The 17179-nt window shown below is 41.2% G+C and overlaps 1 protein-coding gene across 1 annotated transcript in view; it reads left to right on the top strand.

Annotated features, from left to right (window-relative positions):
* HFM1 (helicase for meiosis 1) overlaps nucleotides 1–16153 on the top strand; it is a 3754865-nt gene extending 3738712 nt beyond the window's left edge. The window contains exon 37 of the mRNA XM_085599940.1: nucleotides 16028–16153. Coding sequence (XP_085456066.1) covers nucleotides 16028–16153 — 126 coding nt within the window. The remainder of the gene's footprint in view (nucleotides 1–16027) is intronic.
* Nucleotides 16154–17179: the final 1026 nt, after the last annotated feature.

Raw genomic sequence — 17179 nt, 5'->3', positions numbered from 1 at the left:
CTTTGTATCACAGTGAACATCCAGGGTTCATTTAAGACTCTTGGCTAATATCATATAGGAAATTAAAAATGAACCAGGGGACCCATAGCTGTTTCTCTGGATGTCTAAAATATGTTTGAGCATTGTGGAGTGGGTTTTCCTCTTTCACAGTATGGGAAAACAAGGTAGAAAATGGGCATATGGCAGACTAACTGCTTTTATAGGGGCTATTTACGACTATTTGTGGTCCTATAGTCCGCACAGCCTGGGTGGTGCTACGGGCATCGCCGCACCGGCAGTCTGACTGCCCTATTATGAGTTTGGCAGTTGGACTGCCAAAGGACCTCTGCAACCACCGGGGATCACAGATCCCCTGCTGTGGCACAGCGGTCTGAGGCCTGTAATATGCATGGCACAGCCAAGCATATTGCGAGTTTTATCACTGGTACAGATGCATGGCGGGCTCACTGTGGCAGTGAGGAAACTAAGGGGGCCCCACCGCTTTCCTCACTGTCACACTTTTCATAGCAGGCTCACCACCATGAAAACTGTGGCATTGAGGAAACCTGTAATATGCATGCACAGGGGTGTGCTCCCCTGTCTTTCTGCACCCCCTGTAACTGCACAGTATGGACTTCACAGTCCATGTGGTGCAGAAGCGTTCTTTGGCGGTCCCAAAGAGGTGCCTTTCTAGTGCTCTGCTGTGAGACTTACAAAGGCACCGCAGTGGGACCTCTGCCGCAGGACTGTCCACTGGATTTTAACTCATAATCCTGCAGATGGTGGGCTGACAACATTGGCGGTCTTGGAGCTGGGCGCTGGAATGTCGGCCCACTCCAAGACTACCAAAGTCATAATCCGGCCTATAGTCTGTACTGGCTTCATGTTAGACATCTTCCCCAAATATTAGGTAAAAAGAGAAGGCTGCCCATTCATCAACGACCTCCCCCCACAACTGTTCCTTAATGCAATAGAATCTTTGGCAGCTGCAATTAGGCAATCAGAAGGACTCAAAGAGATAAACTCCACTGCAAAATCCAATACAATCTAAAATCCTCCTTTGTTCAGACATCACGCTGATCCTTACTGATCCAGGCCCATCACTTCCCAATGAGGTAGCATTTATTAACCCTTTCTCTACCATCTCAGATTATGGGATCAACTGGGATCAAAGTGAAGTAGCTGCCCCTCACCAAGACAGTGACACACTGATAAGAGAGACATTCAGATGAAGATCATCACATTTTACATACCTTGGAATACTACTACATAGGGGACTTATCAAATGGAAAGAACATCTTTCCCTTTTGACTTTCGTTGCCAACGTGAAATCAACTATTCCACTTCTTGATCACTTTTGGGAAGGCTTACTATGTATGTATGAATACCCTGCAAGGGGTACTACCACCATAGCCAAACTGGACAAATATACAAACCTACTGAATTAGCACTAGCCTACTTGCTTAGTCAGATCAAAATAGACTCTTTCATTTCATTTGCAGTCCAATGCTGATCGCAAAATCCCATAATACCATGTCTGGTTCCATCGTACATGGAAGTTTGGTGCCTGGATACAATGGACAAGAGAACAGGGGCTTTTGCATCTATGGTAGTAACAATTGTCTATGCCATTCCTTTACTTCATTTATTTGGGAGCTTTTGTAAAATGTTCTATCACTCCAAATGGGGTCTATAAGTTCTTAGAGAGGCTGATGTGTGCAATATGACAGACATTTGTGACAAGACGTAGCAGTCTAAATTGGAAAGATTCCACAGAATGTAAAGAGCAAACCAAGTATACTATATAAAGGAGAACTGTTATCATATTTGCTACTGATATTTTCCTAGATAATTCCAACAACAGCTGAAAACAGTTGGCCACTTGAGCGGTATTGTGCTATTGTCCCACTTTGGATGGAGTACTTCCTTCCACTAAATTTTGAAATCCAAAATACTGCATATGCATTTTGATGCCCAGCAGTTGATTGGGAAGTGCATGGATGAGACTTTGCAAATCATGAAAACAGGCATTGACACAGGATATTGAGTCAACACGGAGGCTCTAACCTGGTTTCCCACTTCTAAAGTCCACAGTTCTGTCAATTGCACCACATCTACAGGCAATCAGGTCATTACAATCAACCATTATCTTCATTTCAATATGGTCATCAAAAACCAGCAAGTGGACACCCCCAGCAAAGAGGAAGAAGCTCATCCTCTTCAGAAAAAAATCCAAAGACCATACATGTAGGACCTGACTTCTTGGGCTTACCTCCCTACACAAATTCTCAAACATCAGGCTGGTAAGAGGGAAAGTTTGGGTATTTTTCCCGGTCTGGCATTGGATATTATCAGGCCTGGACATACCTTGGACTTCACATCTAGACAGTCTTCATGCCACCAAGGACACTTGGCCTGATTTATTTGTTGGTGGCAACGGTGACGGAGTACCCTTCCTGCCAACACTAGGCCTGATCCACAAATGTGCACTTACTCCTTTGTGTAAGTTTACATTTGCTGTAGTAACTTTATTACTTTTTGGTTCCTCAAACTATGAGTGTACTTTTACTCCTGGTAGAATCTCTAGTAATATAATTACTAGTAGTAAAGTTACACTCATCATTTGTGAATACAAAAACTGTAGTAAAGTTACTAGAGCAAGTGTAAACTTACACTAAATTGTAAGTTTACTTTGTGAATCAGGCCCATAATGGTCACTACTCCATCTCCACCATAGCCAAACGTATCCAATGGCTTAACAGCTTTTCGAGAATTTCTATACGTACGCCTGCCCAATTTAGATGGACAAACATTTAGCTGTTTATCTGATAGAGACTTCTAGCTTCACATTCCTTACCTTTGAGTTTCCCGGATGTCAGACTGGATCCGGAAACTTTTGCGTGAGCAATTACCCTGAGTGCCGTTGGGGCTTGATTTGGTTCTTTGCGGCAGCCGTAGCATCATTGGCACAGAAAGTGATGTTGCGGTAACCTATATAGGCAGCACCCAGAAGCGCGAACGTCAGGTTTTTTTTCTTCTGTGCCAGTTAGCGCCAATCCGGAGAAGAGCTACCCCACTGTCTCTTTTTGACAGACTTTTGTCTGCATTTTATCTAATATACTTTTTTGTGTGCCAAGAATGTCCTCTAGGAGCCCCAAGTCCTCTTCGCCACACTCCAGGTCCTCGGGACACTTGGGGAAGAGGCACAAGAAGAAGAAGTCTAAACGGGCTTCGACTTCCCCTCGTCAGTAGCAAACTGGCAAGACGAGTTGGGAGCATTGACATTCCAAGAATGGTTCTGCCAAGTCAGTGCCAGGTACGACTCCATGCCACCCCTCTTTTCCGGGAGCCGGAGAGAACCATGCTTAAATAAAAGCATTTAACAATGCCATGTGTCCAGTAATTAAACGAGCGACCCCCCTCAGAGTGCCTGTGGGTCCCACGGGGACAGAGGATGCCCCATCAGGTTCTGCGCCTATGGCTCCAGCCCCGGCTACGATGGGGTCTCATGGATCCGATCCCAGATCCAGATCAGTGCCGGTCGTGCCAATGCAACCTTCTACGGAGACAGTTCTGGCATCAATGCTCCCGGCACTGCGGGCACCCATTGGCGCCGTCAGCTCCAATCTTATTCCAGAAGGTTCAGAGTCAGAACGCCGAATCTGGTGCTAACAAAGCCCAGTAGTTCTAGGTCATTACCTCAAAGTTTTGTGGAACATATAAGCATGATGGAAGATTGGAAGTGGTTACTGAACCCTTTTGAATAGTAGTTGGTCCAAGCCTAGCACAGGGGCTCCTGTGAACAGGACAATTGCCAGCTTCCTTTACCCTGCCCTGGGTGATCCTAGTTTCCTCAGCCAAAACCCCACCCCTGAGAGCTTTTTAGTCCAAGCCTTGACTTCCCATGGCATGTTCCCTGCCAGTCTCCCGGACAGGGAATCCAAGAGGCTAGACATACTCGGGAAGAAGATGTTTCTTTCGCCAGCATGGCATTGTGGTCGGTGAACACTGCATGCCTTTTGGGCCATTACTCCCATACCCTATAGGAAACGGTAGAGCAAGTGCTGCCACAGGTCTCGGAGGACGCCAGGGCCATATTCTCCCAAGCAGTGATAGACAGGAGGGATGCAGAAAAGTTCACCATATATGGCTTTTTGGGGGAAGTCCAGGCCAACCTCATGGACATGCCCTTCGATGGGACTCGTCTCTTCGCAGAGGAGGCAGACTCAGCGCTGGAGCGCTTCAATGACTCACAGGCTACAGCCATGTCCTTGGGCCTCTCGGTGACACCTTGCCTCCAGTCTGCCTTTAGTGGCTACAGAAAGGACGCACCACTGCACCAACCCTATCCCAGCCACCGTACTGCTCAAGTTTCCCAAGTTGTGCGTGTACGTGGTACATTTCGACCCCGTGGGAATGGTAGCCAGAAGTCATCGGCCACCAACAGGGCCCCCTGCCACTTCTGGGCATGGGGGTACATGAGGGGGGCACATGTTGTGGCCCCCTGGTATTGCACCCCTGTTCGTGCACTTGGTGCAGGCGCTGTCACGGTGGCAGTCTGCTATTAAAGCTCTCCTATGAGCCTGACACAGCTGCCTCCATGAGACCGCCACAGCTCCGCCTGCTCACTCTGGATTAAACTCATAATCCAACGGGTGGGAGCAAGACAGGCTTAGCGGTCCTCCTGTCAGCACTGTGGTGGCAGTCCACCAGGAGGACCTTAGTATAACTTCAATGCTTGATATGGCCGGGCCACACCCAAAAAATATTGTTCATAGTATAAGGAAACACAATCACCTAAAAAAAGAAGTGACAGGCCAATTCCTTCCCATAGAAAATCCAAAAAGACTATTAAGTAGAACAAAGATAATTAATTGAGAAACACCAAGAGCATCAAGAACATAGAAATAAATACAAATACCCAATATGTAAACATAACACATACTAATGAAGATTTCCTAATGCACGTCAATGATAATAGTACCAAAAGAATCATTGTTCATGCAATTTACAGTAATCTACTAACTAAATGCAAAGACATGGATGATGGGTGGAATATTTACATTGTGCCCACCACCATTTACACAAATATACACTATGCATGTATAATGCCATAAGACAAATATTCCTTCATTATATGCACTACTGCCAAAGAAGCAAAGTACAACTGAAACAAACTCTTAACGCTAATCTAACAAAAAACTATCACAATCCCCCCAAAATCCTTATTGATTTTGAACAATCTATGATTTCAACTATCCTAAATGTTTACGCACACAAATCAATACAAGAGACTTACTACCACTTCAACCAAAGTTTATGGAGGCACCTAAATCATCTGCTGTTTGTATATAAACTGCCAGAATTGCAAAATGTGCATATGATGTAAAGAATTAATTGCATTAGCATATGTCACTAACACAGAAGTAAGCAGTCACATATTAATAAAATGAAAGAAAACTCTTGCCAGTAATGGGCTATTTTGAAAAAACATGGGTTGGCTGCCTGCACCAATCAGCTTGCAGGCACCAAGCCAAATTTCACATTCCATAGTGGAATGCCAACGACAGCACCATCTCTCAAGAAGCAAAAACTAACAAGCAGTTGAAGGAAGGGAGGGTGGAACAATAAAGGTGCAACGTTTGGCTATTTTAACAACTAAGGCCTGCCCTATCTTGAAACAATAGCCAGAACATATCTGTAAAAAACTCATCAGAAATTAAATCAAAATAAAATCCATCTTAAAAAAATTAAACAACCAAAGCGTACATTAATAAATAGAAACATTATTGCAGAATGGTTAAAAAATCATAAAAAGTATTATTTATAATAAATAAACTTTTCTCCAAAAACCCCAAAAGTGACATACGTGATATAATGCACATGTAGATCAAAGACAGTACATCATATAACACAATATTATCACACAGAATTGCAAAATATGAATCATCCCAATATAATTCAAAATGACTACTCAACAAATAAATGCTATGACAAGTAGAATTACTCATAACTCTGTAGGTAAAGACCTCTGACAAGAATAGAACTTCCAAGAAAACCCACAATAATGAAAAAGTTCACAAAATAGTGCCCAGAAAATACAAAAATAGAAATACAAAATATAATCGATCCAATACAATGATCTAAAATCCAGCGAAGCCACCCAAAATCTAAAAAATATTAGACAAACACCACTCCAGAGAAAATGCCCAAAACAAGGAAAAATAAAATATATTAATGGGTAAATCCAAGCTGTTTTACTTTTAAAAATAAGAAGTAAACAAATCCATGATGCAGACACAGAGGTTCAGTTTCAATAAAAACACATTTAAAAAAAAAGTACTGAGACAAAATATTGAGTAACAAATATTGAGATGCAGAAATATCGAGTTTTTAATACCATGATCCACAAATATCAAGATGTCGTTGACAAGAATAATGATTTCCTGATGTAAGTAATATTGATTTCAAAGATATCTGTGTTCCTAATGTTGTTTACTAAAAATATCTATGTTGTTAACATCGATATTAAAAATATCTGTTTTTAATATCATTTTCAAAAATATCATTGATAATATCCTTTTAAAATATTTTTATGTATTTTAGCATATATTTTAATAGTATATGTTATAAATTGTTTTGTATAATTATTGTTAAAGTTTTTTAAGATACTTTTTACATTTTTAGATGTTTTTAAATGTAATTAATTTTTTGTCATTTTTAGAGTCGTAGTGGATTGCAGGGTGCGAAGTAAATTAATTAATAATTACTTTACAATTATTGTTAAATATTTTATTGACATATAATTATGTAAATTGTGTAATTAATAATATTTTGAGTTTTTAGTTTTGTTGCAGGTTGTGTTTTGTAGGGGTAAAGGGTGGGAACATAATTAATTATAATAATTATTAATTAATGTTAGTTATAATTATTTAATTCATCATTAATTATGTAAATTGTGTGCTTAAGCTATTTTTTTTAATTTCCATATCTGGTGCGGGTTGTTAGGTTTGTAGGTGTAAAAGGTGGTTAGTTAAATAAATATAATTAATTTGTTAGTTAATTATTATTAATTGTTTAATTGATAATTATATAAATTGTGAAATCTTTATACTTTGTAAAGATATATTGTGGGTGTGGATTGTTGGGTTTTTCAGGAATACAGGGTATGAAGTTAATTAAGAAATAATGTATTGATAATTATTAATTTGTTATTAATATTTAATTAATAAATATGTAAATTATGAAATTATCATATTTGTTAAGTTATATTTTAAGTGTGTGTGGTTTATGTTGTAGAGGTATAGGATGAGAAGGTATTTAAGTAGTAATACATTTTAAAATATTTATTAATTTATTGAAGATTGTGTTATTTATTGTGTTATATGTTAATTGTGGTATGCTTTTTAATTCCAATTACATTTTATTTGTTGGTTGTTATGATTGTGAGAATATAGGGGCTTAATAGCATGGCGGGTGGATCGCCACAGCCCAACCGGCGGTGGCGATCCACTCGCCAAAACACCCCGCCGGACGGCCTTTTACCTCCGCCATTTGCATGGCGGGGGTACTGCGGCAGACGGAAAGACCGTTCGCCACTTTTCCGCCCGTAGGCAATCGTCACAATTGCCTACAGGGCGGAAAAGGTCCATAATATGGTGGCAGTGCCTTGCAGGCACCGCCATCCATAATATGATGTGTGCCTCCGCCATGGAAAAGCATGTGGTTTTTACTTTGGGGGCCCGTTGTGGGCCCCTGGGAGGGTGGGGGGGTGGGGGGCTGCACTTGGGGGGTACCCATGGTACCCCCATACATTAGCATGCACAAGGTGACAGGCACCGCGAATGCACAACATGCACATTCAACATTGTGGCGGGTGCTGCTTACAGCACTGCCCACCGCAATGTTGAATATGTGGGATACGACGGCCATGATGGCGGTTGCATCCTAATTGCCGGTGCTGGACTGCCGCCCCACTAGCAGCCGGTCCCAGCACTGCTAGGGTGGTTAAAGGACCCCATAGTGTGCTATTTTCATAACATTAGTATTATTTGTTTGAATTTATAATAATAATTAAACATTTAAATAAATATGACATTTTTATAAATGTTTAGATATATAGGGTCCAATTCTGATGGAACTGGAACCGTACAATCTCTTGTCATCGGTTCCAGACCTGCAAGTAGGATGCAACCAAACCCTGTTCGGTCATTCCGCAGGGGGATGCATGCTTGCATCTTCAAGTGCAGAGGTGCAGTTCATCTCTCCACCGGGTGCAGGGACTAACAGGGGGGCACCATTCAGCAGCCTCGCACCAATGGGAGCCCCGCTGGGGGCCCCCAAAGATAGTTTCCTAGTGCCTTTCTGTGTCAGAAAGGGCGGCACAGAAAGGCAGTAGAAAACTGCCATCATACTCCCTCAGCCGGAAAGAACCGGTCGTGGGAGCACTGAAGGGTTTCAGGATGGTCGAGGGCCTCTCCGAGCCCGTCAGAAGCCATCTGGAACAACAAATCGGATCCATGCCGACCGAGCCCATTGGAATGGCTCGGTTGGAAAGGAATCCCTACAGCAGTGTACGATGTGGACAGGAGGGCTCCGACTTCCTACCCACATCATAATAGGGCCTTATGTTGGGTGTTCACATCGCCGCCACAAAGCGGGATTGTCATGAAACCGCCCCACAAGCAGGCAGCGTTCCAACTGCCGTATCAAGATGCAACCACCGGGACGGCGGTCGCAAAGTGCTCCTTTTCATGACGGCTTGTGCTGCGGCCAAGGAAAAGAGCCGCAGCTTAAGTCGCCATGAAAGGATCATTTCTTGCACGTTCATGGACCTTCTGCAATGCACCATGTGGTGTATGGCACACGGTGCATGGACGTGATTGGGGGCACTGCACTTTGCCCCCCATATCCCCTACTGACAGCCTGTACATGGCGGTGTAACCCGCCATTAGCAGGCTGTCGGTAAGGGATATACAAATACCGGCGGTGATGCCTGACTTAGCACTGTCGTTATTAAGGGCCGAGACTCCGACCGCCACCTTATCAGGATCTGAGATCCTGGTGGAGGTGGCAGTGTGGACTACAACCGTATAGGGTCCAACCACCAGCATCATAATGCGGCACTCGGACCGAAGGGCTGTCAGTCGGTTGGAACACCACCGTTGGTCTGTCGGTGGCAGTCCGACTAACATTGTAATCAAGCCCTTGATTTTTAAATTTGAATATTTATATTTTTGTTATTTAATAGAGTTGTTAAAATATGTTATTTTTTTAAGTGAACTACTCTCTTTCTACTGTTGCACTGACTAGAGTGGGAATAGTCATTTTTAACCCTCCTGAGTCCAACATTTTCCCTACTGTTGCACCTATTGGAGTGGGAATAGTATTTTTACTCATCCTGAGTCCAACCCTTTTCCTATTGTTGCACAAATTGGATCGGGAATAGTACATTTTACCCCTCCTGAGTCCAACTCTTTCCGTACTGTTGCACTGATTGGAGTGGGACTAGTCATTTTTACCCCTACTGAGTCCAACGCTTTCCTTATAGTTGCACAGATTGAGGAGGGAATAGTACATTTTGCCCCTCTGCAAGCCAACACTTTCCCTACTGTTGTAAAAACTGAAGTGGTAATAGTAATTGTAACCCCTCCTCAGTCCAATGCTTTCCCTACTGTTTCACAGACTGGAGTGGTAAGAGTAAATTATACCCCTCCTGAGTTCAACACTTTCCCTACTGTTGCACCAACTAGATTGGGAATAGTAAATTGTGCTACTGCGCACTCCAATGCTTTTCCTACTGTTGCACAGACTGGAGTGGAAATAGTACATTTTACCCCTCCTAAGACCAATGCTTTTACTACTGTGGCACAGACTGGATTGGGAATTTTAAATGTCACCCTTCTTGGGTTTAACACTTTCTCTACTGTTGTGTACATTGCAGTGGGAATAGTTTATTTATTATTTATAGAGTTTTATTTTTGAATTAATATTGGGTTAATATATATTATTATTATGTGTTTGTGTATTTAATTTTATATTTTTTATAAATATACATTTATATAATTTTAAAGATATTTTTAGTAAAACTTATGTTTATGTATTGTTTCCTTTTTATGTACAATTAAATTGGAAATATTTTTTTAAATGTTGCAGTGTATTTGTTGTACTTTTAGTTTTCTGTGTGAAGGTAAAATAAATATATATAAACCGCAACTTGTTTGGCTGTGGGAGTTACATAGCTGACTAGCCCCAAGACAGGGAAGTGTTAATGTAATAAAGCTGTGATAAGGAATAAGTTGCTCATAACATAATATAACATGTGTATTTGTAAAGTGCGCGTTCACCCCAACTGGGGTATCTTGGCGCTGAATAACAGATGTTTATTGTTACTCAACTCAATGGTACTACATTTATCGACCTCAGATGGATGAAAGGCTGAGTGGACATGCCGGAATTTGAACCTGCGACCATGAGGTCTAACATAGGACCTTGCATAGACCACTGAGCCACCAGACCCGGCAATAATCCATACCTGGTCTTCCTGAAAGAGGCCAAGAAAATTACTTAAATTTGTGCACGGTTTTCCAGGGAAGGGGATCGGGACATTAGCCTAGTGTTGAGGATGGAGAACATGTGTTTTATTAGATGAACCTAGCAGGAAAAATGGGAAGAGGGCTAATATGAACATAGCAAGGTAAAAAGTTACTGCTGTGCTCGAACTGTGATTAAAATCAGTTTGTGGATTCCCCTCGAAACGAACATTGAAATATTAATTCAATTATAAAGGGGAAAAAAGCATTAACCTAAAATGTGATGAATCATTGAATGAATGCAAAAGATATTTTAAGGAACTTTTTGAATTAATTACGGTTTAATCAAACGAGGACAAATCGAGAGTATGTTTTCTATGTTCAGCAAACTAATTGTATATTAAGAGCACATAAGTCAGCGGTTTGAAAAAATGGCGATTTGAATTGAGAAAGGCTATCTGTTAGCCGAAACGAGTCTTCGTGTGATGTATGAAGTAAAACGTTTCCTGGTCTCGAGAAACATTGGTGATCGGATTTCCATTCTGCTTGGTGAAATTGATGATTAGACACTACTTCTCCTACGAATGCAGGTCCCCTCTGAAGCGAGAGAGATTTCGTTTTATATTATATATGTGTGTATAAACACACTTTTTGATCCATGTATTTGTGTATTTCTTTAATTTAGTAAATATTTATAAATATTTATAAATATTATTTAAACATTTTAATTTACATTATATTAACGTTCTGTGTTAAAATATGTATATATAATACATGGGTACAAACTGTATTTTTGTATATATTTTCCGATATCAGTGTGTAACAATATTTTTTTACCAATTTTTTTGTACTTACCATTTTGGGGGTCATTACGATGTTGGGCAGAAAGCCCCCGCCCGTCTCCGTTTTGCGACCAACCGACTTGCGTTCAGCGGTTCCAACCGCCATATTACGATGCGACCCAACACCGTTCGGTCAGGTTCCCGTTGTTTCCTACAGGAGCTCGTGTTACACCCGAGAACCGGCCGTAACACAGGATCCTATGGGAAATGGTGTGTGTGTGTGTGTGTAAAACCCTGCACCCTGTCGCAGGCACCCCATGGTGCCTGCCACACAGTGCAGGGTTTTACAGGGGCTTACATTAGGCATCCCCTTGGCCAACACCGTAGGCCACGGGTGCTAGGGGGCCATGCCAGGGACCCCACAGCCAGTCTCTGACAGCCTTTCCATGTCGGAAAGGCCGAAGCGGAAAGGCTCTTGGAAACCAACATCATAATCCCAACGGCGGAAACACCGTCCATAGGGGGTTACGGTGCGGTTCCAACCAACAGGAATACTCAGCAAGTCGGTCGGAACCGTGTCAGAATGACCAACCGGTTTACATTGCGACAGAGAACATCGTAATCATGCGGTCGGAGTGTAAACGATTGAATAGGTCAGAAGAGTCCCAATGTCAGGCGGAGGCTTTCCATCCGACATCATAATGAGCCCCTATATAGAAAAACTGTAATTTCGCAATCAATATTTTTGACACAATCTTTTAGTATCACAATATTTATGGTTTCGATACTGTGTCAGTGATCCAAAAGAAAACAAGAAGATACCCATGCTCAATACAAATATATTCCACTTAAATACAAACCCACAAGTCAAAATACGTAAAATTAGATTAAAATATAGCATACTTTCTTACAATGAAAATACATATGCAGAAAAGACAGTATTAGGCCTACTGCATGCACATTAAACCACTATGGCATAACCTACAGTAGCTATAACCTACAAAATACATTGACATACAAATACTAGCCTTCATGTCAATCTGCCACCTCACCTAGTCATTGTAACTATAGAAAATAGATATAAAATTAAACTTACCTTTAACGGAGAAGAGCAATGAGGAACCGCTAACCTGCAAAGTCATCAGTGCCCAAAAACGATGAAATTGGACTACAAATTAAAGCAAGTAGCTAAACAAAGGCAGAAAAATGGAAAGGAAAAAACTCTCTTTCTATATTAAACCAAGCAATAAATAAATGCAAAAAATGTGTATATTTTTTAAAAATGTACAACGTGTTTAAAACATAAATATATGGAAAATAATGTTGTATATAAAAATGCAATTATATTCACAAAATACTCTAAAATATTTGAAAATATGTAGTTACATTAATTTGTATGTATAAAAATAGAAAAACTAAAACATAAAACAAAATGTTTTAATATTGTGTGTCAAAAATGTTAACAAATGTATACATGGAAATGTGCATGAAAATATTTATGCAAATTAATGCATATTTACATAACTACAACCTTTTAAAGCATTTTTTAAAATTGTGTTATATATTACAGAAACCTTGTTACAATAAACTGTTGTCTCTTTAAAAAAAGGTTTACAATTTGAAATATTAAGTTACATTGAGTTTGTATATTTACTAATTTAAAATAAATAGTGTTAACTCCAAACCAAATAATTTAACCAAATTAAAAGCACATTTTGTAAGTTACATTATCTATTCACACTCCATACATAACCACATTAAAGTAACTACTGGACTTAGGGGAGTTAAATTTACTATTCCCCCTCCAAACTTCACCATATTAGAGAAAGTGCTGTACTTTGGGGATGTGGGGTAATTTTATTACATCTTCCCCAAAACTTAACCACATTTTGAGAAAGTGTTGGACTTTGAGGGTTCTAGATTTACTATGCCCGCAGCAAACATAATCACATCAAGTAACATGTTGGACTTTAGTGGAGTTGAAGGAGTTCTAGATTTATGATTCTCACTCCAAACCTAACCTAATTGGAAAATGTGTTTGGTTGGGGGTGGGGGGTCTAGATTTATCATTCCTACTCCAAATGTAACCACTTTGGGGAAAGTGTTGGACTTTGGAACGGAGTGCTATACTGACTATTCACACTCTAAATCAATGCATCCCAAACATTTTTGAACCAGGGCCCAGTTTTTAGAACAACAAACTTTCATTACCAACCTAGCTTCAATGGACATTTAGGGGCCGATTCCGATCCGGGTCGGAAGGGCACCAAACACGATCCGGCCGGAACAACTACCAGCCGTACGCGTGTTTTCCGGCCGACTCATACAGCTGTACGAGCGAGCAAGTACGATGCGAGCTACGTGAGATTCACCGACCGAGACATTTCCGGGTCTTAACCGCTGCGTACATCTCGGTCGGAAGCTAACCGTAGCGTGCAATGGATGTGATTTACGACCGAGCCAGTACGATGCTCTTTGTCTGGAAGGTTGCTGCACAATCACCGCAATGGCTCTGAAGACGTGGCAGGATGAGACTCAAAGGCCCACAGACCTTAAAGGCAACATTGATGCCCCACAAACCTTAAAATTCCAAACTATAGAAGTTCAATGTCAATGAAAACACCAGTAAAATGAAATGAGGTTTTAGAACATATCATGATTGATGTATTATGTGAGGTCATAAGCAGTGCACGGTGAAGGTTTAGAGTTCCTCTAGTTTACATTTTTGTCTAACTATAGCATCACATAAACAGCTGTTTTTTCTGTGAATATCTAGGTTTTTAAAATGTAAATTAATATTTTATTACCATACCTATGTAGGCCTACCCCACATCCTTTTTATGCTGGCACCAAATGGATAGGACAAAGAAATGGCAATTTCTAATAGTGCCATTTTCTGAATTGTGACTAAAAATCTGACTTTACCATTGTAGAGGGTTTAAAATTACATTTCCTCAGACACCATGCATGACTTCCCTACCTGCTCACAATCAAATGTTATCACTTATTACGTGCAACAAGGTAACCCAATGTTATCTTATTGGGTAGACCTTGAAATAATTAAAAACAACTTTAGACATTTTTAACTACCAGCACATGTAAAACTTAAAAGTACATGTCCAACTTTTTAAATACAATGCAACCTGCCCTGAGGTCTGTTTCAGACCTATCCTGGGGGTGGCTTATATGTATTAAAAAAGAATGTTAAGGTCTGTCAAAATGTTTCCCTGGTCAAAATGGCAGTTTAAAGCTGCACACACAGGCTGCAAAGGCAGGCCAGAGACATGTTTAAAAAGGTTACTTAAGTGGGTGGCACAATAAGTGCTACAGGCTCACTAGTAGCATTTAATATGCAGGCCCTGGGTACATGTAATACCACTTTACTATAGACTCACAGGTAAATTAAATGTGCCAATTGTATGTAAACCAAATTTACTATGTTTAAAGGAGAGAGTTCAGGAACTTTAACACAGGTTAAAGTGTGCAGGGTTCTAAAACCAACAAAAAATGGGTTCAGAAAAGAGGAGGGGTGAAGGCAAAAAGTTTAAGAGTGACGCTGCAGAGAGAGCCAAGTCCAAAACAACTTCCCACAACCAAAAGCCAGAGTAGACTAATCAATACCTTGATGGGCTTCCCTGCTATGACAATAGAACTGGACAAAGGCCATCTTATGCAGTGACACTTATCATTTCCATACCCTTCAGAACTCAGTTGGATCCCTCTTTCTACACCCTCCTTAGCCGCTGGACTGACACATGGGGAACCTTTCTCTTCATCTGTGCACCCCATCTTTGCATCTCCTAAGCTGAACTATTTCACATATGCATCCCAGTAAGCAGGCAGAATGACCATGAACAACAAAGTAATGTATCCCATTCTGCTCCTTGGATCAGACATCTGTACCTGACCCAAGGAAACTTCTGCACAATAAGGACCGCAACCAACAGAGGTCACTGACAGCTGTCATTGTCAAGAACCAGGCCGAGGTCATCCACTGCCAGATGGAAGCCCAAGCGAGGACATTGGGCAGGCTTCATTTCCAGCCTTTGGGCTGGCAAGGAGTTTCCTAGCAACTCTTGAGGGTTCTCTGACCTCTGAGGTTTCTCAGAGCGTGGGGCAACATCCCTGAGTGTTTGGCACCCTACTTATACTCTCCTTCCCACCAGTACAGGGCTGATATCCTGCCAAGGGTACTCCAACCCATAGTCTGTACCCCGAGGCTGAACTGGAGTCAGGAGTGAGCCTTTCCTTCCCCTGTTCCGCAATCTGGGCCTCTGTAGTCTCCCTGTGAGAGTAGTGCCCCCACAAACCTAGCCCTTCAGGGTATCCTGAGTGGCTGTTCCTCCTGGCTCTTCCAATACTAGTAGCAACTAATTCCCCAGAATGCAGTCAATGGGCCTCTGGGAACAAACTATGACCCCGAAGGGCTGCAGGTCCACTAGTAGTAATTTACAGGCCCTTGGTACATGTAGTGCCACTTTACTAGTGACCCTGTAAAGTCCAACACATTTTTATTGTTTTCATATGTTATTTTATAAAATTACACCATGCCATGCCATGTGTTTTGTCTATGTTGTGCAAGTTATTAAAATTCCAGCTCTTTAACATCAAGCATTACAAAGCATCTTCATGTAGCTGCATACATCAAGTATGAATCAAGTCAGTCTTGTATGAATTCCAGTGTTTAACTTGCTTTAATATTAACCATATGCATTTCTCAATTTGATACCGTAGTTCAGGTTTAAAGAAGCAAAAGATATACAACAGTCAAAAGCATCCAAATGGGACATGTTTACTTCCTGCTTCACAGATAGTTTGTCTGTTTCTTCACAGCCCGGGAAAGAAACTGGAGACAGGTGATAAATGATGTATCTATATATCTTAATAGCATAATACACTGACATAAAGATATTATCAGAATATATTATGTATAACAACTCAAATTTAATAACCATTGACTAAATCAATATGTCTCGCTTTTCTTGAAGATTACTGTGATGTGAAGGGTTGAAAGAGAGAGAAAGGTCCATTTTTATGTCTCTCCTACAGACAGCTTTAACTATTGATTGTCATCACAAAACACCACACCACACAGGAAATACATACATACACAGAAAAGGGCTTTGGCGCTGGTACTGGGGCTTTCAGTTGCTGTCTACTGAGATTTGGCTGCGTTAGGCATTGGCTAAGAGAGCTGTTCATAGGCATTTCTATCATCCCAAGGCATAGCTAAGACTTAAACTCCCAAGAAGTAGTACTGATGGGTTCCTTTCTTCAGTTTTTGCTGCTGTCCTTGCTCCTGCCAGGTCTATCTGGCCGATGCCTCCATGCAACTCTTGCTGTGCTTGTTTATCCTGCCACAGCTACTTTCATGTGCCTGCCCAACGGGTGCTCTCTGATAACCCTGCAGCTGTTCCTTTTCCCCCGTACGACTTCTTTCCATTCACGCGCTTAGCGGTTGCTCATGCAGTTGTCCTCTTCCTCAGGGCCACACCTCACTATCTGGGTCTGGCAGACCCTGACTTGGTAAATCCACAGCTTTGCCATTGATGCCAATGTTTGAGATTGAGTGTGTGTGACATTTGCATGATTTCAGTGTACCTATTAGCAACATTCAATTACCAAAAGTGTGATACTTAGAGTGGCACATTCTCATGAGCAAAACCAAGCAGCTCCTTTGACCACTACAGCTGAGCTGCTTACAGTACCACGGACAATTTATCAAATTCATTGTTTTCTCCGAAAGGTCAGTGTAAAATTGCCAGACCATTATAACTTGGCTACTCAAACACCTTTCACACCAACTTAGAAGTTACAGTACTATCACATTAGTATGCTGTCAACCTCAGACAGCACAATGACAGACATCACTGGCTTATTCTCTCA

Source organism: Triturus cristatus, chromosome 4_2, assembly GCF_964204655.1.
Source record: "Triturus cristatus chromosome 4_2, aTriCri1.1, whole genome shotgun sequence".
Classification (NCBI taxonomy): domain Eukaryota; kingdom Metazoa; phylum Chordata; class Amphibia; order Caudata; family Salamandridae; genus Triturus; species Triturus cristatus.
The sequence above is the reverse complement of the archived record's forward strand: the minus strand, read 5'-3'. Positions and strand labels throughout refer to the sequence as shown.